This window comes from Hyperoodon ampullatus (assembly GCF_949752795.1).
Source record: "Hyperoodon ampullatus genome assembly, chromosome: 18".
In the NCBI taxonomy this organism is placed as follows: domain Eukaryota; kingdom Metazoa; phylum Chordata; class Mammalia; order Artiodactyla; family Ziphiidae; genus Hyperoodon; species Hyperoodon ampullatus.
The window spans coordinates 49,339,706-49,363,331 of record NC_136931.1 but is presented as its reverse complement, the minus strand read 5'-3'; the positions used below and the strand labels follow the sequence as shown (position 1 = coordinate 49,363,331).

The 23,626-nt window shown below is 52.6% G+C and overlaps 1 protein-coding gene across 3 annotated transcripts in view; it reads right to left on the bottom strand.

Annotated features, from left to right (window-relative positions):
- RYR1 (ryanodine receptor 1) overlaps window positions 1-23,626 on the bottom strand; it is a gene marked incomplete at its 5' end in the record, with an annotated part of 117,246 nt that overhangs the window by 56,442 nt on the left and 37,178 nt on the right. For all 3 annotated transcript variants that reach the window (XM_079723525.1, XM_079723527.1, XM_079723526.1), the window contains 30 exons: window positions 1,865-2,103; window positions 2,233-2,293; window positions 2,715-2,764; window positions 3,233-3,354; window positions 3,450-3,517; window positions 5,258-5,373; window positions 5,702-5,825; window positions 6,164-6,239; window positions 6,338-6,412; window positions 6,783-6,923; window positions 7,382-7,471; window positions 7,733-7,811; window positions 7,922-8,085; window positions 8,480-8,620; window positions 9,774-9,864; window positions 9,948-10,168; window positions 11,592-11,761; window positions 11,854-11,974; window positions 12,354-12,462; window positions 12,549-12,735; window positions 12,982-13,117; window positions 14,383-14,477; window positions 14,859-14,991; window positions 15,077-15,191; window positions 15,945-16,218; window positions 17,730-17,876; window positions 19,119-19,230; window positions 19,565-19,765; window positions 20,109-20,360; window positions 21,891-22,503. In XM_079723525.1, coding sequence (XP_079579651.1) covers window positions 1,865-2,103; window positions 2,233-2,293; window positions 2,715-2,764; window positions 3,233-3,354; window positions 3,450-3,517; window positions 5,258-5,373; window positions 5,702-5,825; window positions 6,164-6,239; window positions 6,338-6,412; window positions 6,783-6,923; window positions 7,382-7,471; window positions 7,733-7,811; window positions 7,922-8,085; window positions 8,480-8,620; window positions 9,774-9,864; window positions 9,948-10,168; window positions 11,592-11,761; window positions 11,854-11,974; window positions 12,354-12,462; window positions 12,549-12,735; window positions 12,982-13,117; window positions 14,383-14,477; window positions 14,859-14,991; window positions 15,077-15,191; window positions 15,945-16,218; window positions 17,730-17,876; window positions 19,119-19,230; window positions 19,565-19,765; window positions 20,109-20,360; window positions 21,891-22,503 — 4,523 coding nt within the window. The remainder of the gene's footprint in view (window positions 1-1,864; window positions 2,104-2,232; window positions 2,294-2,714; window positions 2,765-3,232; window positions 3,355-3,449; window positions 3,518-5,257; window positions 5,374-5,701; window positions 5,826-6,163; window positions 6,240-6,337; window positions 6,413-6,782; window positions 6,924-7,381; window positions 7,472-7,732; window positions 7,812-7,921; window positions 8,086-8,479; window positions 8,621-9,773; window positions 9,865-9,947; window positions 10,169-11,591; window positions 11,762-11,853; window positions 11,975-12,353; window positions 12,463-12,548; window positions 12,736-12,981; window positions 13,118-14,382; window positions 14,478-14,858; window positions 14,992-15,076; window positions 15,192-15,944; window positions 16,219-17,729; window positions 17,877-19,118; window positions 19,231-19,564; window positions 19,766-20,108; window positions 20,361-21,890; window positions 22,504-23,626) is intronic.

Below are 23,626 nucleotides of genomic sequence, written 5' to 3'. Positions count from 1 at the left end.
GGGTACATGAGAGAAGGTTCTGCAACATTCAGGTGTTGCAGGCTGAGTATTTAGGGATGAGGTGTCACTGTGTGTGTGCAACTCACATTCAAAAGTTCAACAAGGGCTTCCCTGGTGGCGCAGTGGTTAAGAATCCGCCTGCCAATGCAGGGGACACAGGTTCGAACCCTGGTCTGGGAAGATCCCACATGCCGCGGAGCAACTAAGCCCATGCACCACAACTACTGAGCCTGCACTCTAGAGCTCACAAGCCACAATTACTGAGCCCGTGTGCCACAACTACTGAAGCCCGCGTGCCTATAACCTGTGCTCCGCAACAAGAAAAGCCACCGCAATGAGAAGCCTGCGCACAGCAACGAAGAGTAGCCCCCGCTCGCCGCAACTAGAGAAAGCGCGCGCAGCAATGAAGACCCAATGCAGCCAAAAATAAATTAAAATAAATTTAAAAACAAAAAGTTCAACAGAAAGTTTGGAAATACTTTCACTCATAAAGTGAAAGGTAAAACAAATGGGGCAGATTGTTAACAATTCTCTTCTTTCTACTTTTCTGTATGTTTTTAAAATTTCAGAATAAAATGTTGGAGGGATTCCCTGGCAGTCCAGTGGTTAGGACTCCTTGCTCTCACTACCAAGGGCTCGGGCCCTTGGGGAACTAAGATCCCGCGTGCCCCATGGCACGGCCGGAAAAAAAATATTGGATCTGGGGAAGAACCCCATCCAAGTGCTACTTTTTTTATTTTTGTCAATGTCAAATCAGCAGTGAGCTGAGACAGGCTTCCCCTATCCCTCAGTCCCCACAGCCCGTCCTGGACGCCTCCGATCCCCTGGGCCCCTCACAACCACAGAACCCCAAATTGACCTTGGCATCTCCCTCAAACTTGTTATTTCTTCCAACTTGTCTCATGGAGGCCCCACTGTCCCCAGGTCCCCAGGCCAGGGCCTCACTCTGGATGCCTCCCCTCTACAGCCTATCTCCTCAGCCTCCAAGACATCTCTCCCACCAGCCCTTCCTGTCTTTTCCTGCCTCTGCCATGCTCTACATCTTGTAGGGCTTTTTGAGTACCTGAACATAAAATGTCATCACCCCCATTGGGTGTTTTATCTTGCCCGTGTCTCATTAACAACATTATGTTACACACTGTATGCATTATGTTACAAGATCCCAGGCTGGGTCACACACTATAGGTGCCATTTGGTAGGATAAATACAGCAGACACTGCCAATTGACTCCCAATATCTGCTCTTACTTTCTTTCTGCTCTTCTCTTCTTCCTAGTAAGAGACCTCCATACTTAGCTCAACACATGAATAAAGTCTACCATCCTAGCCTTCCTTACGGTGACATGTGGCCATATGCTAAGTTCTGGCCAATAGGATAAATGTGAGCAGAAGTGATGTGGGCCATTTCTACATTGTTCCTTTAAAAGAACTGAGGTGCCCTCCTCTGTTTTCTCTTGTCTCCTACTGGCTAGAATGAGAAGGTGATGGTGCACCCTCTTGGACCATATGGATAAAGGCAATATTTCAGGGATGGCAGAGCAACAAGATGGAAGGAATCTGGGCTTCTGACATCATGATCAACCTACCAGTAGACTGTTACATGAAAAAGAAATATATCTGTCACTTGTTTAAGCTACTGTGATTTAGGTTCTTCTGTTAGAGCTGTGGAATTAATGCTCTGATTAACTCATTCTCTTACCTACCAATTTTCTGAACTGAATGCACACTTTGCTTATGGCAATGAATCCTCTCAATAAATGTAACGCTGAAACACCTGCAGATTCTATCAGGCACACTGGGATGGGTGGTGTTGGTTGAACTGACACCCCCCCCCAACAACTGCCCTTGGGATCAGGAGCCCTTACGGATAACATCGTCTCCAAACTGGTGCTGGGCGATGTGCTGGAAGAGGGTGGTGAGCACAGGCAGCAGGGCCACGGTGGTGTAGGTGAGGTTCTGGCCCACTCCCTTCACCTGCGTGTGTGTCTGCGACACCTTGCCTAGCCGCAGGTTCTCCACCATCTTCTCGATGTCCTCCGAGGCACTCTCAAAGAAGGAACGGAGGCCAGCCTTCACGATCTCGGGGCCAGACTTCATCACGGTCCTAACAGGGAAGTGGGGGCAAACCAGTTCCAGAATCTGAGATTCAAGATTGAGGAGAGTCTAGGAGAACAGGGGTTGGGGGTGGGAGCACGGTTAGAATGGGAGTGGGCACCATGACCCTTAGCCCCACCTGGCATCCAGGGAGCGTGCCAGGATATGAAGACAGTTGACCACAGCTGGGGCATCCGTCCCTGGGGGAGGAAGTTGGGCTTGGGTGAAGAAAGGGTTATGGGGACAGCACCTCCCTCTACAGCCAACTCGGCTGATCTCTCTTCATCCATCCCCACCCCGCCTAGACTCCCATAGGCTCCTGTCCTTCCCTCATCCTGGCTGTGATCCCTCTGCCTGTCCCTCCCCCATCCTGGCCCTGACCTCTGGGCCGTCACCATCTGGTGATGAGTCTGAGAGTTCCATGATGGCGGGGCCCAGGACTATCCCAGTCTCTGCTCTGTCCCCAGGACCACCCACTCCATGTGCAAGTCCAGAGGAAGAACACAGTGAAGGTTGTTCAGATTAAGGCATGAACCTGGGCCATATTTCTTCAGGGCGAGGTTGTGAAGAGGGGAAGAGAGGGAAGACTGGGGAGAAGGGCTCGGGAGCAGAGCTACTTACCAAAGAGAGAGACTCGGTGACGAACAAGAGCGGCAAGCTTGCAGAAGAGGCTGAAGAAAGAGAGAGAAACAGGACAGGAGAAACAGGGAGCGAGGACACCAAGGGGACACAGTGAGAGGAGGAGGGACAGGGAAGACAGGGGGAGAGGGACAGAAGACAGAGCCAGGAGGAGAAAGGACGATGGGGGAGAAAACGAAGGAGACGGAGGGGGTGCGAAGGGGCAGAGAGATGAACCAGCTTGAAAGTCACAAGCAGTAACTGGTATGCTGGGGGTGGGGAGTCCGGTCTGCCTTTCTGACAGGGTGACCAATTCGTCCCAGGTTGCCTGAAAGTCCCGTGTCCTGGGGCACACCAGGACGGTTGGTCACCCTATAGCCCTTCCATCACCTCTGCAGGTAGACTGATCAGTGCCCAGCACCTAGGACAGAGCCTCTAAGGTCCAAGGGTGGGAGGAAAAGATCTAGGATTACAATGCCGTGAGGTCAGGGGTGTGAGTCACAGGTCCCAGGGGGGCGCACCTGGTGATCATTTCCTTCTCCTTGTTGGAGGCGTGGCCACCACTGCCCAGCAGTTTGGCTGGTGTGGACAGGAAATAGAGGCAGTGGTTGGTGAAGTACTGGTTGATCAAAGGGAGCAGGATCTGGGGGCGTGGGGAAGAGACGAAGGGGATTGGGTGAAGAGAGAGGAGAGCCCACCAGTCCCCAGCCTCCTCCAGCTTCTGAGCCCGCCTCTTGCCTTGGCAAAGAATTTAATCTCCTGTTCGTGAGGGGACTTTTCCACTCGTCCACTGCTGACCACGGCCTCTGGTGGGGGAAGGCAAATAGGGGTCATGGTGGCTTCAAGGCTAGGGAACTCAGGGCTTTCTGAGGGGGCAGAGTTGGGATATGATAGGAGATTGCCTCCTGGTATGAAGTCACTTGTATTGGCTTTGAGGTAAACCTCTCTTCCCTATCTTTCATCTGATCCCCCTAACTCCTTGATCAAACCCTTCCTGAGGCTGAAAATGGGGAGGAGGACAAACTGGGATGGGGTAAGGCCATGGAACATCCCCCTCCTCACCAATCACAAGTCCTTTTCTTTCTGAACTTCAATATCTGGCACTGAGTAAATGTGGAATGAATGAATGAAACAAGAAGTCAATATAGACAGATTAGATTCAACTTTAAAGTGGAAATCTGTTTCAGTCATCATCATTGTAGTGACGGTAATAAATCATATTATTAAACTAATAGTACTATTAAAATAATAATAATAAATAAGGCTCCAATTACTATACACTCGCTATGTCCCCTGGCACTGTGAGAAATGTTCTTGCACAATCTCCTCCCAACCTGGAGGCCTGTATACTTGGTCTTTCATTCCTATTTTACAGATGAGGAAATTGAGGTGAAATAGCTCACTCCAGGTCACTCAGCAAATAAGTGACAGAACTGTAGCTGGTTATGGTGAACAGAATCCCCCTTTCACAGATGAGCAAACTGAGGTTCAGCGGGGAGAGGGAATTGCCAGGAGGCTGTGCAGCACGGAGGTCTGGCTCCCGTGGGATTTGGGGTGAGATGTATGAGTGAATCCTGCTGGGCCACTCACTCACCTGAAGGGAATTTGGGGGTTCCTGGGTGGCTCTTAAGGGGAATGCTGGGGCTCTCTGGGGGAAGCAGGAAGGGATCATAGGGGCCCCAGATGTGATTCTTAGTGATATATAAGAGGCATCTGTGGGGCATCCCAAGAGCCTCAGCCTTCAAAATAGATCCAGAATCTGCCCAGTTCTCACTCTCTTCTGCTCCTGCCCCCCTCAGTCTGCTCCCACAGGCAGCCAGAGGGAGCCTGTGAACACCCAAGGCAGATCAGGGCCCTCTCCTGCTTAGAATGCTCCCATCTCACTCAGAGCAAAAAGCCACAGTCCTCACCATGGCCTGCAAAGCCCGTCATGATCTGCCTGTCACTGACCCCATTTCCTCTCACTCTTCCCCTCTGTCACTCTGATTCAGCCACATGGGCCTCCTAATACGCACATCAGCGACCTCTGCACTGGTTGTTCCTCTCCCTAAAATACTCTCCCCAGATGACCACATAGCTCTCTCCCCAGCTTCCTGGAATACTCTATTTATTTGACCGCACAGCAGGGCATGTGGGATCTTAGTTCCCCGACCAGGGATCAAACCCATGACCCCTGCAGTGGAAGTGCAGCATCTGAACCACTGGACCGCCAAGGAAGTCCTGGAACGCTCTGTTTAAAATTACAACCGGCCCACACTCCCAACCCTCTTTAGCTAGCTCTAGTGTATTCCTCTTCCCATAACACTAATCACTTTCTGACACACTCAGTGATCTCCTTATTTCCGACTTTAAATGGCTGAATCCACCACAGGAATGTAAGTTGCAGGAGGACAGGGATCTTTGTTTTCTTGTTCACTGTCTTATTCTCAACCCCTAGAACAACGTCTGGCACAATGATTAGATGAGGGGAGGAAGGAGAAATGAATGAACTGGGTGCCTTTGTGAAACTGCAGCTAGGGCGGGGACGGGGAGGGAATTCTCCGTACCCAGATGGGCGATAAACTCCTGAGAAATGTCCATCCAGCGGAGCAACTGCTGCAGGAAGCCGAAGGCGAACCGTTTCTCAATGGAAGACGTGTCCAGTTCCATGTCCTTAAGGCCCCTGCGTGCAGGCAGAGCAAGAGGTCAGCCCAGACGCAGACCCCCCACCCCCCCGTGTTTCCCGCCTCTTTCCAGTTCAGCCTGGACTCCCCCAGGCCCTGCCTCCGCTTTCCAGGCCCCACCCTTCTTAGGCTCCGCCCCTCTCTGGCCCCGCCTCTGCCCTCCAGGCCCCACCCCTCTATGGCCCTGCCTCTACTCCCAGGCCCCACCCCCATCAATTTCCTCTCTCTGGCTCCGCCTCCGCTACCTAGGACTAGCCTATCACAGCTTTTGCCGGGGTTCCGCCCACTTTCCCTACCCCTCCCGGGCCGGCCTTCCAGCCCGCTTGCCTGGTGACCGCGTAGCCGTTCATCTGCAGGAACTTCAGCAGCTCCTGGGCCTTCTCTCTATCTCGTGCCTTCTCCTTGGCTGTGAGCGTGTCGTAGGGAACCAGCAGCGGGTGGGTCCCACCACCTGGGGCAGCAAAGACCAGAAATCAGGGGCGTGGGGGGGACCCAGGCCGCTCATTGAAGTGGTTCCTGAAGTTGAGGGTGTGCATAATTATAGTAATAAAGACAGAGATAAGAATAACCAAACACTGCTTTCTGAGGCTCCTCACATCCTCACCACAGCCCTACAGGAGTAAATGCTGTGATTATCCCCATTGTAGAGACACAGAAACGAAGGTTCAGTGGGGTGAAAGCAACTGTTCAAAGTCACACAACTCTAACCCAGGCCCTTATGACTCCGGAGCCTGTGACTAGGGGACTACGGCGAAGGGGAGTCTGTGCGGCGTGGGGTGGGTGCCTCACCCTTGGCTTCCAGCTCCTGTTTCTTCTTCCGTCCCCATGTGTTGTGGTAATTTTCCGCCAGTTGTTCTGCCATGGCCTGGGAGAGGATGCAAAGGGTCAAAGCCCACATTCAGAAGATGTCTTCCTCTCCCAACAGACACCTCCAGTCCCCAGATAAAGGATCAGAAGACTCACCTGCAGCTCCCGGGACAGGGTAACTCCGCTGAGGTCGGGGGGCTGGGGGTTGTAGCCTTCCCGTGCATCATAGGTCTGGGGAGACAGGGGAAAGATGGACGGACTAGCAGGAAGCCCAGCCCCCAAGCCAATTTATCCCCCCTACGTGGCCCTACACCCCTCCTCTGTGCCCTCTCCTTAAGTCCCTGTCTCTAAGCCACCCTCCTCTCTTCTGCCCTTTGCAGTTTTTCAGACCCATGCCCTCTCCCTTCCCAGATCTCTCAGCCTTCTCTTGCACCCCCTCCTGGCCTTCCCCCTTCCGCTGACCCCACCTTTTTCCCCCGCGGCCCTTATCCCCCTCTCGACCCCACCTCCTGCCTGGCCCCACCCTCTCCTGGCCCCGCCCCTTATTCCAGCCGCTCACCACCCCCTCATGACCCCGCCCCCGTCCCAGCCCCGCCTCCACCTGGGCACTTTGGGATATCTTCCGGGTTTTTTTCTTCTCCGTCTTCTCCTCCTCACCCTCCCTGGCTTTCTCTATCGTCCATTCCCAGGCAATCATGGCCTTCAAGGACTCCTTGATGGGCCAGCGGTAAATCTCTTTGTCCTGGGGTGGACAGGAGGGAGTGGAGTTGGTGGAATGGGGTGAGAGGGAGGTGGAGGTAGGAGCCCCTGGCTCAGCCTCTCTGGCCTCCAGTGTCCCAAAAAGGGGAAAGCCCTGACTATGTGGCTAGGAAGTGGTCCAGTCCGAATTCAATCCCAGGTGTCTTACCTGTTCTGTAACAGAGCTTCCCAAACTCTCATTATCCCCTTTTATACATGAGACTCAGAGAAGTTAAGTTGTATGGTCAAGGAATCAAACCCAGTCTCTCCAACCCTTTCTAAGAGAAGGGACACTAGGAGTCTGGGGTCTAGGGGAGGCAGCCAAGTTTGAGGGAAGGCAAAGTCCATGGATGGGGAGCCTTAACCCGCAGATCCAGCTAGATCCAAGCCCATGAAGCTGCCTCACCCCTCCCTGATCCCCCAAATTTTGGACCCCCAACTTGGGCACCAAGGCTTGGTCACCTTCTCCGAAAACGTCTTGTAGGGCCTCAGCATGGGATGGGTCTTCAGTTCCTCGTCTATGTTCTCCCCATAGGACCAGTTGTTCTGGATCTGGAGGTGGAGAGGGGACAGGTGGGGGCAGTGTCACTATGGAGCTGGGCGTGGGAGCAGGATGAGGTGTGGACACACACTGAGAGGGAACCCTGGAGGGGCTGAGGGTTCCAGAGGAGGCTGTGAATCCCAGGAAGAGTTATGGGTCTCAGGGAAATCTGGGGCCCTCCGGGAGGATCTGGGTCTGGTGGAAAGCTGGGGCCCTTGAGGAAGGCTGGCAGGGGTGGAGGGTCCTGGGGAGGGGAGGACCATGATGCCAACCTTGTCGAAGGCCCACTTCTCATGTGTGTACTCTGCAAACTTGTTAATGAAGGAGTCCAGCTTCTCTGGGATGATCACACTATTAGAGGGGCGGGGTCAGCAGATGTCAGGGCTGTGGCCCCTCCTTCCACCTCGGAAACCTGCTCCTTCTCCCAGCCCCCAGGCCCCCCTCCTGCCCCCAGGCCTCACTTGAGGGTCTCCACAGGCCGAGGATCAAAGTTGCCTTCAGCGTCCACCGTGGCCTTTTTCTCAGCCTTGGATGAGTATGAGGCGTCCACGTAGTCGGGGGGCAGGGCCCCTGCGATGGCACACAGGCAGGGCATAGCCATTCGGTACAGCTCTGGGTCATATTTCTGGGGAGGTCAGGGTGGGGGGGGTCACTGCCGGCCTGACGGAGCCTTCAAATCCTGGAGCACCAGGACTTCAAACTCACCCCTCCAATCATCACCCCTCTTTCCTGAGCCCTCAAACATGAAGTATGGTCTCTCTCCCTGAAACCCAAGCCTCAGACCCACCTGGACTCTCAAACCACCCCATGTTACCCCCTCCAAGCCCCCAAACTAGAGGTCCATTCCCTCTTCCATAATGTTCAAACCAGAGACCCAACTCATAGATTCTCCTAGATCCAAACCTGCAGAACTGCCTCCCTCCCTGAACCCCCAACTTTGAGGATTTCATTCTGGATCCCTGACTTTGGGCCCTAGACCCTCCAAACAGGCTTCTTCCAGGACCCTTGGGTGCCCAGACCTTATGGGCCAGAGAGTCAAAGATGCCCCAGAAGAGTTTACGGGTGAGGTGCAGCTCTTCCTCCGAGGTGACCCCGTAGTTGGCCCAGCCTGTGGGGAGGCAGTAGTACTTCCAACAACGCTCATAGTGGTTGGTGAGGAGCTGGGTGGGAACAAGAGGGGGATACACAAATGAGGGGGACATAAACAGGTGGCAGGCGAATGAAGGCCCAGGGAGGCCCCAGGGTCGGGGTGGGGGGTGGCAGTGCTTTTAAATTATGAAGGAGGTGTGGATTATGCAAATGATATGCTAATAAAGGGGAAATGGCATGCGTATTGGGAAGTGGTCCTGGACAGTTTATTATGTAAATTTGGCACTCTAATTCAGAGTCAGGATGGGCATTAAATCAGAGCTGGATTTTTTTTTTTGCGGTATGCGGGCCTCTCACTGTTGTGGCCTCTCCCGTTGCAGAGCACAGGCTCCGGACGCGCAGGCTCAGCGGCCATGGCTTACGGGCCCAGCCGCTCCGCGGCATGTGGGATCTTCCCAGACCGGGGCACGAACCCATGTCCCCTTCATCGGCAGGCAGACCCTCAACCACTGCACCACCAGGGAAGCCCCAGAGCTGGATTTGTCTGGTGTTCTTTATACAAATAAGCATGCAGATTTTAATCCATGGGTGGGGTTATGTGCAAATGGGCATACGGATGAAGTGATCTGTGCTTATGTGAATTAACATGGCAAATGGAAACACAGGCAGCACTCCATGCAAACACGTGGTTGTTGGGAAGAGAGCCTCCACCAGCCAATATGCAAATTTGAAATGGGGGCTGATTTAGATGTATTACGCAAAATAGTTAAAATATCTGAGTTGGGGGTATCTCCTTATGCAAACTAGCATGCAAATGAAAAAATAATAGGAGAGACAGTGTGCAAATATTCAGGATAGCTGTGGTACTATTTACTCAAATAAATGCAGTCATTTGAATAGTGGAAGGCCGGTGGTCTAAGCATACAAATAAGCATGCTAATTAGAAAAAGTGTGCCCCACGCAAATATATGCTAATTAAGGTGGGGGTTGGCTCACTGTTATGCGAATTAAACGCCAATTAGGGAGTGTTAGAGGCACCAATGACGCAAAGTGAATGTTAAAGAGGTTTCTATGGGGCCCGCTGCCCGCGCGTTTGCACGTTAACTGGCCTGGGCGGTGTGATACAAATGAGCCCCATAGTCCGAGGGCGGAGCAAGCCGGTGGGTGGAGCAAGCCGGTGGGTGGAGCATGGAAATACGCAAACTGAAGAGGGCTTGCCCTCACCTTGAGCGGCATCTTGGCGAACTCGTTAAGGATGGGCACGTCGAACACCAGGCGCCGCAGCAGGTGCTGCAGCATGGACGGGCGGATGTACCTGCGGGGACATGCACGGGGCGGGGTTATCTCACCCTGAGGCCCGCCCCACCCGTAACCCCGCCCACCAGGGTCCCGCCCCACCTGCAGAGCGCCATCAGGCATTCCTCGATGACGTCGCGCTGCGCCTTGGTGAGCGAGCGGCCGCGGGACAGGCGGTATACCGTGTGAAGCATGGAGTCCACCATGATGGCGCGATGCTCGGTTCCCGCAAAGAGTGGCGCACACTTGGTGATGAGCGGCAGCACCGCCAGGCACAGGTAACGGTTCAGCGCCAGCGCCATCTCTGTGGTGCTGAAAGTGGCCTGGGGCGCAGGGTGGGGACATCAAGCCCTGACACCAACCAGGATAACTCTAGGCAAACGACCCCGGCTTCTGATCTTCCCCTGAAACCTGCTTCTCCCAGACTCCACTACCCTTAGTACTTTGGACTATGCAAAATTTCAAATACACGCAAAAGTCCAGGAGCCAATTAATGAACCCTCATTACCCAGATTAGGCTGTTCTGCAGATACCCACCTTCTGCATGCTTTGCCTCTCTACCCTCGCCTTTTTTCCTGTAATAGTTCATGCAACCCCCAGCCATATATATCTTTTTATCCAAGGATACTTCAATATGTATCTCCATCCAGACAAGTATCAATACTTCTATTTAACATTCCATGCTGCCATTATCACACCTCACAGAATTAACGAAATCTCTTAATAATCATGATCAGCTTTCTCTAATTGTCTCAAATATGGCTTTGCATTTAGCTGCGATTGTTTGGATCAGGGCCCCAGGAAGACCCCCATACTGTACTTGGCTGACAGGTCTCTCCAACAGCAACTGTTCCTTTTCCTCCACCCCCCTTTTAAGGCTATTTATTTGCTGAAGAAACTGAGTCATGGGTCCAATGGAATTTCCTACATTTTGGCCTTGGTTGGTCGCTTCCCAGTGGTGTCAGTTAACTTGTTCCTCTGCCCCCTGTATTTCTGATAAACTGGTAGTTATAGATTCAAGTTCCGGGGTTCCCTTTCCCAGTAGGGAACAGTCATTTCTCCCATCTTAAGAAGAGCCTTCTCTTGACCAAGTTCACCCAGCCAGCACATCACCATTTCCCTGCCTCTTCTGTCACCAACTTGTGTAGACTGTCAACACTCGCTGTCTCCAATACCTCACCTCTCAGCCTCTCTCTCTGAGAGGGGCTCTCTCTCTCTTTTTTTTTTTTTTTTTTGGCTGCACCGCATGGCATATGGGCTCTTAGTTCCCTGACCAGGGGGCAAACTTCCACTGCGCCCCTTGCAGTGGAAGCGTGGAGTCTTAACCACTGGACCGCCAGGGAAGTCCTCCCAGGCTCTCCTAAACCCTTTCCCATAAGGCTTTAGCCCCACCACCTCACTGAAACTGCTTTCTCCATTTGGCCAAACCAATGGTGAGTTATCAGTCTTCATCTTAACTTGGCATTGTCACCTTCTATTATTATTGTTCTTGTTGTTGTGCATGGGTCTTTGTATCTCCACGGTGCTGAGCCATCACTGAGAATTCTTTTTTATAACCTGAGGTGTTGGAGATTTCCACCCACCCTTTCCCAGAACTCAGAGTTTTTCTTGCTTTTTGTTTTCTATCTTGATGGTGGGGGAGGGAGGATTATGATATGTACACAAGTTCAGAACAAACAAAAGTGCTGCCACTATTCCCATGACACATCCCACTCTGGAGGCCGGGACAGTGGCCAGACTACTCACCGTGTCCAGCGAGGCGGCCGCCCGCATGTCGGGCAGGAAACCCACATCTAGCACGTGCAGCAAGAACTCCTGGTTCTCGATGCCGTACACGCGGTCCAGGAAGAGCACCATCGACGCCTTGTGGTCCGGCACGAAGGATGCCGACATCTTCGGCTGCACCAGGGCCCCGTCTGTGGGCAAGGGGGCAGGGTCAGGGCCGCCCTTGGGGTCCCCCTGCTTCCTCCCCAGCATCCCTCCCTTGCTGAGTCCCGCCCCTCCGCACCTTTGCCCAGGGTGGGGATCTGCAGTGGGAGGCTGATGATGCCCACGAGGTCGTCCAGGGGCACGAGGGAGCGCAGGATGGCGCGGATCCGCAGGGCCTCGCCTTTGCCGGCTTGGATTAGCTGGAGAGGGGAGGTGGGTGGGCATGTCATCAGGCACCCCCTGCCCCATATGGTCATTCCCCCATTCCATCCCTTCCCAACTCACTGGCAGGTAAAGACTCCGTCTCGTGGGGCTAACTCTAGAATTCCCAGCCCTGACCCCTCTGCCTGTGCTTCTCCCTGCAGCCCTACCACTGGCTTTCATTGCTTGATCTCGTGCACTGGACTGAGAGCTCTGTGAGAGCGGGGCCAGGGGCTCCCTCAGCCACTGGTGTGTCCCCAGCATTGCCTAGCCCAGGACCACACGCATAGCAAGAGCTAAATCAGTGTTGTTGAATGTCTGAATGAAGAGGTTCAAGGTTGGCTGTGCCCGCCCCCCAGCCCAGCCTTCAGGTCTCACATGCATCTCTGGTGCACAGCGTCCCAGCAGGTCGATCAAGGCAGCGTAGAAGGACATGATGGCATGTCCAAGGTGCACCCGGTTCTCCTCGGGGGGCTCCTCCCCGAAGCTGCAGGGGAAGGCGGGTGGTGTGAGGAGGCAGCGAGGGGCTTGGGGAGGGTGGTGGTTCTGTCGAGGAAGGGGCAGGAGACTCACAGCTCACGCCGCCGGTCCCTGCGGACTCCTGGGCCATCCCTTGCGGGGTCCTCGGAGATGCGGATGGCCTCTTCGATGGTGGCCAGCAGCCCCGAGCTGCCCTCGCCCCGCAGGGCAGGCCCGAAGCACTCAGGCTTACGGATCAGCAGACGCACCACCACATTGGCATTCTCCTCCACGCTCTCACCTGGCGGCTCGAGGGGTCAGGAGGCCTCATGAGCCACTGCCCAGGGTCCCTCCCTGGACAGCCCCTGACCTGGCACCTCAGGGGTGAACATCAGGCCCCCATTGACCTCCAGACCCTGCCCCGCACCCACTTGGAGGCATCCCTGCCCAGGCCAGGCCTGTGGCCCAGGATGTGGGCCACACCCGAGGGAGGCTTTGGCCAGTGACCCCCAGCCTCCCTCCCTATTACCGCCACCCCTTGCCTCACCGTTGACGAAGACAGCAAAGCGCAGGAAGTCCAGGTAGCGCTCGCCCCCGCAGGGGTTCCAGCCGATGTCTGGGTACCCTTTGGCCAGGAGTATGGGGCAGCTTTGGAGGCCACAGCCTGCCAGGTAGGACACCACCTGGGGGCACAGGAGGCTCAGCCAGAGACTATACCCACACCACCTTCCTCCCCAAGGCTCAAGCCCCTGCCCATCCCTGGAGCTCCGCAATCCAGTTTGGATCCCTCAGCAAACAATAACCCTCATCCTCCACCATCATTTCCCACCTGGACCATCGCAGCCACCTCCTCCCTGGGCTCACTGTTCCCTTCAACCCCTAGTCTGTCCCCCACACAGTCAGAGAGACCCCTACTGTCTCACTTAGGGCTAAAGCCAGAGCCCTCGCTGTGGCCCACAGACCCTCCACACAATCTGCCCTTGTCAACTCCCTGCCCTCACGTCCTAGCACTCACCCTGTCTCCCTCTGCTCCAAGCACACTGCTCTCTCTGCTGTTCCTCAGACTCATCAGGTTCACTCCTGCCTCAGGGCCTTTGCACTGGCTGCTTCCCAGCTTGGAATGCTCTTCCCCCTCATGTCCATATGGCCCCCATCTCCTTCAGAGCTTTACTTGAAGGTCACTTTCTCAGTGAGGCTTTCTCTGACCACTCGTGTCTAAACTCAGTCACCCTCCCGACACTTGATATTTCTCTCCCTTGTTTTTTCTTCCTTAACACTCGTCACTAGCTAATACACCACAGATTTTACTTCTTCATCTTGTTTATTATCCATCCTCCCAACTAGAATGTCAGCTTCACAAGGACAAGGATTTTTGACTCTCAATCACTGTCATCCCCCTACTGCCTTGGACGGGTCCTGACACATAGTAAATGCTCAAAAACATTTGTTAAATAAATAATACTATAATAGTAGATAACCGTCAGAGAGTGCTTACTGCTTTGTAAATGCTTTCGTGAGTTAACTTATTTAATCCTCAGAACAACTGTATGAAATTGTTTCTATATATTCATTCTACAAATGAGGAGATGGAGGCCTGGAGAATTTAAGCCACTTGTCCAAGGCCACAGAGCAAGAGAGTGGGGCCGGGAGTGGGGGCGGGGAGTTGAATCTAAGTTGCTGAGCTCCAGAGCCCATGCCTTTCACTGCTACACACAGAAGCAGGGAGCACAGAGGGCCAAGAAACGTGCCAAGCCCACGTGGCTGGGGAGGGTGGGGTGTGGATTTTCACTCAGCCCCGTGAGCGAGTGACTGGGTCCTGTCCCTTTGCTGCAAATTATTCCCCTTCTGATTCAGTTCTGTACCATGCACAATGGCACCCATAGAGTGGGGACCCAAACAGCAGGTGCCCCAGGGGGCCAGGTATGGGCCAGGCCTTCTCCCACCACACCTTCTCCAGATCCTGCTCCTGCAACGCCAAGGCCAGCTCGTTGTTGTCGATGACGGAGGCAGCTGCCACGTCCAGGGGCGTGGAGCCCTGCATGCCTGTGGGGGTGAGAGGCAGTGAGAATGGTCTTCGGAGGTGTCTAGCTGACTGTCTCACTTTTGCTTGCCTCACCTCTTCCGAGAAGCCCTCCTTGACCACCCCTTTTCCAGCCTGGGTCAGGTGCCTCCTCTGACTGTGTTTCTCCATCCCAGGCCTGACCAGTCCAGGCTGACACTGTCTGGGATGGGTTTGTCTACCCCACTCCACTGTGAACCCCATTAGGGCCAGGGCCAGGGCTGTCTGGGTATAACCAGCACTGTTCATTACAGGTCCAGATCCAGGGTGAGTTGAGAGTGAGTATTTGTTAAATGACTAAGTGAGCCAGCGGAGAGTGGCGCCAGCCTGGATGGACTGCCAGGAGTGGGCTCAGGGTTCCTCACCCAGGCCAATGCCGCTGTTTTCCAGCAGGTAGCTCAGGTGGTCAAACATGGAGCGCTGGTTCTGCCGGCTGATGCGGCAGAAGTAGCAGAGGAAGCGGCAGCAGCTGGTCACCATCTTGGGGAAGCGGATCTCCTGGGCAAGCAGGGTGGGCTGGTGGTCAGTGCCTGCCCTCCGGGGCCCCCTCCCCTGAGCTCCCCGGCCCACGCAGCCCCCTTACCTTGGATTCGCCGCCCCCAAGGACATTCACCATGACCTCCATGACTGTCTCATGCATGCCCAGCGCCCGCATCAGGTTCGGGTGTTGGTAGAAGACTTTGTTGTTCATGATGTTCCTGTGGACAGGTAGAGTGCATGGGGGCAAGTCCAGGGAGAGCCTCCAGACCCTTGCGGGGGCCATCACCACCACTGTGGTAACAGTTAACATTTACTGAACTCCTAGTCTGTGCCCGGCACCGCTCGCTTTACAGATCTGAACTCATTCAATCCTTATGTCCACTCTGGGAGGCGGGAACTAGAATTATTCCTCTTTCACAGACAAGGAGACCAGAGGATCCAAGGTGGGCTTCCCTGGGGCGGAGATCTCTATCATGTTGCATGTTGTAACCCCAAGTGCCTAGAAAGGGCCTGGCACACAGTAGGTGCTCAATAGATGTTTGCTGAGTGAGTGAATGAGGCTCACTTGGCACTGACTGATCAACTACTGTTATCTTTATTATTATTACTGTTAGTACCGCTACACGAGCTCACTGAAGCCGCACCACAACTCTTCAAGATAAGCGTGGCTCTTCCCCAGTTTAGAGATGAAGAAACCGAAGCTCAAAGAGGGTAAATCTTGAGCCAAGAGTCACAGGTGAGTAGGAGCTGTTACCCATGGGTGGGTGGAGAGGTACGGGGGGGTGGGGGGACATTACCTAGGGAGATGGGCTGGCTGCTGGGAGGAGCACACCACCCTGAGGATGAGGCAGAAGTGGGGAAGGACACATTGTTGCATCCAGAGGACGTGAGCCGGTGGACAAGCTTGAGCCGGAAGGTCTCCCCTCCCTTCCCCTGGGACGTGTAGCGTCAGGGGAGGGGCGGGGCCTCACCCAATGCTCTGGATCATGAGGTTTTCCTCCTGGGGGCCCATCTGCACGATGAGCAGGGACCGGATCTGGCCAAGGCACTCAAGCAGGCTCATGATGTCCTCCACGGAGGAGGGGGAGATAGTATAGGCCCGGGGCAGGGCACGCAGCAGCTCCCCGAGCCCGTCGTACTGCCGGTGCAGGAGGCTGAACATGGCCCGTACCAGCTCGGGGCTCTGCACGAAGTCCTCTTGGGCCCAACGCACCACTGTGTGGGACACCAGCTCCTGCAGCGACTCTGGGAAGGGGACACAAGGGTAGGAACACTCTTCCTGGCCAGGGCCTTGGGCGAAAACGGTACAGAGGGCGCCCCTCTTTCCAGAGGGCTTCTCAGTCACTAACCACCCACCCCCTGCCCTCCCCCTGCCAGGAGTGGGCAGATTCTGGCAGATTTTGTTCTGTGGCTCTAGGAGTCTCCCTATCCTCTTCACCCTATACCCAGACTGTAAGTGCCCCCCTAAAAGCTTTAAGAGGAAAAAGCATTTGTATCACTGCAAAGTACCAGAGCATTATCCTGAGCACCTTTGAAAGTGCAAGTGGTAATTCCATTTGTTCTGTAAAAACACTGCTGATTTTTCATCATGGGAGACAACAGACACAAAGAAAATCTGTGAAGACTTTGGTGTCATCTGAAAATTATGTCAAAAATGAACTCTTTTATTTTCCCTGGCGATGTCCCCGGGACTCTCCTCTCCTATACCCAGCATCCATTTCTCTCCCTGTCTCTCTTTCTCTCCCAACCCTTTTTCTTCCCAGGATTTCTGGGAGAGAAGACAGATGTCTCCTGTGTCTCAGGGTCAGGAGAAACCTTCCTGCACTGGCACTGAATGATGGTGTCAATTCATGACCTGTGACATGTGCTACCTTCCCTCCATCTGCTCTACACGATCAGGACCCATCACTTCTGACTTCATATTCTGTACCTCTCTTCCTGCTCACTCTGCTCCAGCCACACTGGTCTCTAAACGCACTAAGCATGTTCCTGCCTCAGGGCCTTTGCACTGGCTGTTCCATCTGTACCAATCATCTTTCCCCAGATCTTTGCATACCTCACTCCCCGACTCCAACCTTTCCATCTTTGTCCCTCTCTCTCCTCTCACTCAGCTTTAGTTTTCTTCTTAATACGTATGGCCATCTGACATTATGGTATATGTATATTGGTGTCTTTTATAATATTCTAAACTCCTTGAGGGCAGGGACTTTGACTCTTCCCCCTATTATATTCCCTGGCCCTACCAACAGTGCCTGGCCCAGAGTTGGCCTAATAAAATTTCTTGAATGTTATAGAATAAACCCTCCACCAATGTTAGGGACTCTGTCCTTATTATATGGTGTTAATATATAGTTTGCCTAATGACCCATGGGCCCAACATTTATCATGACTGCTTTCCTAACCCCTCAGCATAGTAATCATTTCACCAAGAAATAAGGGAAAAACAAAGAAAAGCCACAAGTACATGGAAGCCATGGTGGTGCAGGAGTTGCCCCATCCCAAGGTTGGATGTATGCCTCTGCTCTGGCAGCCATGCATCACACTGTTCCAACACACACACTGTGCAGCCCCAACTTTGGGGCCACACCTCCAGCATGCCTCCTCTCTCACCCCACTCTCCACTCGTCCTCTCTCATTAATACCCATCCACCCATCCCTTGAGCTACTCCTGGTGGCCTGTCTTGGACCCAGAAACTCCCCAAGCACAGGGCTGCTTGGCCCACCCCTGTGCCATCCCTGGTGACCCCAGTCCTCACGGGGTTTGTGCTCCTCAGCAGGTGGCTCCTCCTCCGGTTTCTCCTCCTTCTTCTTCAGCAGCCGTACCTTCTCCAACAGGCTCATCAGGCGGCTGCCCAGGGTGGCTTCTTCCTCTGGTTCTTCCTCCTCTCCCGCCAGCTGAATTCCTGGAGGTGGTCAAGAAGGGAAGGCATGTCATTCATCTGTTTGCTTATTAATCTGCTCTATCATTTACTTCTTTATTCATTCATGTGTTCACTCACTCATTTCTCATTCATGTGTGCATTCATGGGGTTTTTCATTTGTTTCTTTATATGTTCATGTTTGTTCATTTATTGATTCCTTGAATCATTTGTCTTTTAAATCAACTATTGCAAGTATCTTCAAAGAACTAAAGGAAACCAAGTCTAAAGTATTAAAGAGAACTATGATGACAATGGCTCATCAAACAGAGAATATTAATAGAGGTAGACAATATAAAAAATAACCATATAGAGTTGAAAAGTACAAAAACTGAAATTTAAAAAACACTAGAGGGGTACAACAGCATACTTGAGCTGGTAGGAGAAAGAATCAATGAACTTGAAGGTAGAACAACAGAGGTTATCCAGTCTGAGGAAAAACTAACAGAGCCTCAGAGACCTGTGGGACACCATCTAGTGTACCAACAGATGCATAATGGGAGTCCTAGAAGGAGAGATGAGAAAGGAGCAGAAAAATATTTGGAAAAATAATGGCCTCAAAGTCCCAAATTTGATGAAAAATATTAATCTACACATCCAAGAAGCTTGGTGGACTAGTGGTTAGGATTCCTGGCTTTCACTGCCGTGGCCTGGGTTCGATCCCTTGTTGGGGAACTGAGATCCCACAAACCTCATGGTGCGGCAAAAAACAAAAATAGCTCAAGTAGGATAAATTCATTGAGCTCCACACCTAGATACATCATACTCAAACTGCTTAAAGGCAAAGGTAAAGAGAAATCTTGAGAGCCAGCCAGGGAAAAGTGACTCATCACATATAAGAAAATCTCAGTAAGATTATCAGCTGGCTTATGAGAAAAAATAGAGGTCATCCATCCATCCTTTTCATTCATCCAACCAGTCAGCCGTCTCTTCACCCATTTCTTTATTCGGCTATCCTTCTCTCCATCAATTCACACACTCTTCCATCCAGCTATAGCCTACAGCCATGTGTCCACATATACATCCACCCAAATACCCATATAAACATATCCTTCCACTCATCATCTACCTGTTCACAACATGTTCATTCATTCAGTCACTCATTCATTTTACCAACAGTTACTGCACAAATACTGTAGATATTTAAGATCAGGAAATCTTAGGAAAACTTCAAGACAGGTCTCAAGAGCACATTTGGGAGGAGGATTCTCTGATCTCCTCTCTTACCACAGTGTGTCAGCAGGTCTTGATGAAATTCGAGCAAATCCTGTCGGATCTCTTCAGGGACAGGACAATCTTCCTCATCCTCAGCATCTTTGAAGTTCAATAGCATGTTGATCTAGGGGAAGGCCAAAGATTAGAATGAGGGTCAGAGACCCCAGAGCAGGAACTCTGAAGTCAAGGATCAAAGATCCAATCATGAGTTCCTGTCTAAGGTCATTAGTAAAGAATATCTGGGCGACTAAAAGTTCGAAAGGAGTCAGGGTCAGTCTGCGGTGACTCAGAAGTCTGGTTCAGAGAGAGGTAGAAGAGTAACAGATAAGTATATGGATAGGGTCAGAGGTCAAGCTCAGATTTAGAGGTTAAGTGAGTATCATCAGTGATCAGAGTAAGGGGAGAGGTTGAGGCTGGGTTTAGACAGTAAGGCCAGCTGGGGTCAGGGGTCAGAGGACCTGCTCCTGGGGTGGGGAGCGGAACTCGCGAGTACGTCGGGCGGTCTCAGCTGCAGTCATGGTGAAGGCTTTCACAAGGATGCTGTAGCGGTCCCTCTGGTTGGCCTGGAGCTTGTCCACGTAGCGCTCTGCAAAGGCTGCAAGAGACTCTACACGGTGCTGCAGCTCTTGGTCACAGAAATACTCCAGCAGGTGACACATCTGTGGGATGACAGCCATGCAGTAGGAGGGATGGTGGTGAGACCGTCAGGACTTCCTTGAAACTTTTCTTGCTTTCTCTCCCCACTCCATAGCCCTGCTCTGGTCGAGCCACCACTGTCTCCTGCCTGGATCCTCAAGCTGGCCATCTCCACGGTCTCATCCCTCTAATTCACCTCCCACATGGAAACCAGATAGCTCATTCAAAGCCAGCAGCACTCCACTGCTTTATGCCCTTCCACAGCTCCCCAGTGCCTTGGGACAAAGTCCAGACTCAAGCCCCACCAGACCCTGTATGTCCTAGCCCAGAGGGATGGAGGCTGGAAAACAGGAAGAATCAGCCCACCTGTAACTTAACAGACTCCGGCAGCTTCATCTGGAGCAGCCCCTCCTCCAAGTCTTCTTCTTTTTCCCCTTCTGCTGTCTCCTCTTCCTCTTTTTCTGCATCTTCTTTCTCCCGTGCCTCTTCCTCCTCATCCTCCTCCTTCTCCTCCTCGTCCTCCTCTTCCTCCTCTTCCTCTTCTTCCTCAGTGAATACTTCAGGCTCAATCATCTTCAAGATCTGTTTCACATCCTCATCGCCAAAGATGCCCATCACCTATGGGACAAAGCCTGGGTCTGTCACTGTGGCCTGCAAGGCTTCTATAATCAAGACCCAGTCTCACTCCCCAGATCTGTTTCTCCTGCACAGGCCAGATTCATTCCTGCATTGGCTGTATATGATTCCTCTTACCAGCAGGAATGGCATCCCCCCTGCCCTGCCATCCATCCTCCTTAAGATCCCCCCAGATCCACACCCTGTGTCCCACGTACATGGCCCAGACTACATAGCCAAACGTGAGCACCTCTTCCTTCACAAGGAAGTGTCCTTTTTCCCAAGCTTGAGCTTTTGTTACTCTGTAACAGGACACATCCTACACCTGAGGCCCTCATATCTCCCAGCATATGCTACCTCTCAGTCAACATAATGAAGATGCTATCAGATGGAAGGAGAGTAGGTAGATAAAAGGGAAAAATAGTGGGGAAAGAGAGAGAGATGAATAAATGGGGGGAGGACTGGGTGACTGGGTGGATGAATTAATAGATGGAATAGTAGAGGTTTGATGGGGAGATGGATGGATGAGTGGATAATGAACTGAGAGGTGAAGGTAAAGGTGGAAGAAGAGATGGTGGGTAGATGGATGACAGGATAAATGATGTATAGATAGGTGGGTGGATAGATGGTTTGACAGATGCATAAGCAAGTAAACGAGTGGATGGGCAAATAGACAAATGGGTAAATAACCAGGCACCGGGGTAGGATGGATATGTGGATGGGTGGATAGGTTTGTGTATGAAAAATTGGATGGATGGATGGATATATGGATGAGTCATTAGGTGGGTATGTGAATGAAAGGGTACATGAAATGAAGAAGGGGTAGAAGGATGGAGAATGGGTGAATTGAAGGGTGTAGATGGTTGGATGGATCTGTGGGTATGTGGATGGGTCTTAATATATATGGATAGAGAGATGCATGGATTGATGGACAGATAGGTGGAAGATGGAGAAATGGATGATCTGTGGATGGGGGGATGAATGGATGCACAGGTGGAAGGAAGATGATGGTTGAATGCATGAAGGGAAAGATAGATTAATAAATACATGGGTAGGTGGATGGATGAATAGATGAAATAGTGGATGTAATGATGTGTGAATGAATGGACAACTAGATTGAAAGTTAGATAGATGGATACAAGGATGGATGGATGGATAATTGGGTGGAGACTGGAAGGATAAATAGATGCGGAACTTTTGGATGGAAAGACGGGGGTATGTTTGAATGAACAGGTGGATGGATGGAAAGGTTGGTGGAGGATGGATGAATGATGGTTGGTTGGATGGATGAATGGAAAGAAGGAAGTGATTACTAAACAGATGAATAGATGGCAGACGAATGGATGGAAGGAAAAGTGAATGAGTAGATGATAGAAGGATAAGTTGGAAGGTGAAGGGTATATGGACAGAGAGGTGAATGGGTAGTTGGATGTATAAATGGGAGGGGAACGTATGTAGGTATGTATGTACGGATGGATGGATGATTTGGAATGTGAAAGAACAGGACAGAGGGAAGCAGGAGGAAGTCATTACCAGCAGGGTGGACACAAGCTTGAGCACGGGCACAAACTGGAACTCCACGGAGCCCCCGACAGGGTCGCGTGCGTGCTGCCCACCGTCTCGCACTGCCTCCCCCAGCATCCTTAGTGCTTTGTCCCGAAGAGCCTCCAGAGGGATGCTGGGGCTGAGACGGGATGGAGCTCCTGCCGCCCCAGCAGGTGGCAGGGCAGCCACAAAACAGGGAGCTAAGAAATGGTGTGGAGGCCGCAGCGAGGTGGTGATGCCGACACCAGGAAGGCCGTAGCGGCGGGGACCATTATCTGCTCTTTTTCCAGGCGGGAAGAGGGTGATGGCACGGGTCTCAGGAGTGAGGGGCACGATGTACTCAGAGAGCATGGAGCGGCGGCTGCGGCAGGCACTTTCGAGATGGATGCTGATGAGGAGGTCGTAGTAGCCTGCACGCAGGGGGCCGGGCAGGTGCGCGTCTTCCAGGGCGTGCAGCAGCTGTGCCTGGTCCACGTGGCTGCACAGAGCATGGGCCACGCGGTTGTTGCCCAGGGCACACACAGCGCAGTAGAGGCGGAGGGTGTGCGAGTGGAACCGCTGCAGGTCCAAGCGCTCCGACAGCTCCAGGATGTCCATGCATCTGCAGTGGAGATGGGCCACATTCAGGGACTCAGCAGGCAGAGGAGGTGGGAGACAGAGACACAGACCACAGAGAGGCAAAGAGGTGCTCAGGTGAGTGTTGGTGGCCCCAGCAGCAAATCCCAGTGTTCTGCTGGGTCAGGGTTCTGTGAGGTCTGTGGAGCTGAGTCTAGGAGTCTTTTAATGGTTCTGGAAGGCCCTCAGTGGTCTGGGGGCTCCCTGACATACATCTGGGATCTGTGGGATGGTCTGGTACTCTGGGGATCTAAGAGTCCATGGGAAATATCTGGTGACCCTGAGATGTATCTAGGATCTCAGGTTGGGTCTGAATCCCCCTCTGGCAGGTCTGAGTACCCTGGTTATATTTGAGCACCACCAGAATGTAAACTCCACCAGTACAGGACATTTCTGCCTCTTTTGTGTATTTGTTTGTTTGCTATATTCCCACCACCTAAAAAGGACTTAGCGGGCTTCCCTGCTGGCACAGTGGTTAAGAATCCACCTGCCAGTGCAGGGGACATGGGTTGGAGCCCTGGTCCGGGAAGATCCCACATGCCGCAGAGCAACTAAGCGAGTGCGCCACAACTACTGAGACTGTGCTCTAGAGCCTGCGAGCCACAACTACTGAGCCACGTGCCGCAACTACTGAAGCCCGCGCGCCTAGAGCCTGTGCTCCGCAACAAGAGAAGCCACCGCAATGAGAAGCCTGCGCACCGCAACGAAGAGTAGCCCCCACTCGCTGCAACTACAGAAAGCCCACGTGCAGCAACGAAGACCCAACACAGCCAAAAATAAATAAATAAATAAATAAAGGACTTAGCAAATAGTATGTGCTCAATAAATATTTGTTGTAGGAACAAATGAATAAATGGGTGTGTCTGAGGCCCCTGGGGATGGGTCTGAGTCCTCCTGGGCAGGTCTGAGCATTACTAGAATGTCTGTTCACAAGAGTTTGGTGTCTCCAGGCTAGAATTCTGCTGTCACACAGGAGCAGCTCAGAGCTATTTGTCGAATCAGTGAATAATGGAAAGATGAAGTATCTTCCTCGGGTGAGTCTGGGATCCTGGCCACATTTAGAGTCCTTAAAAGCTTTCCTGTCATCCATCTGAATACTCTTTAGCCCG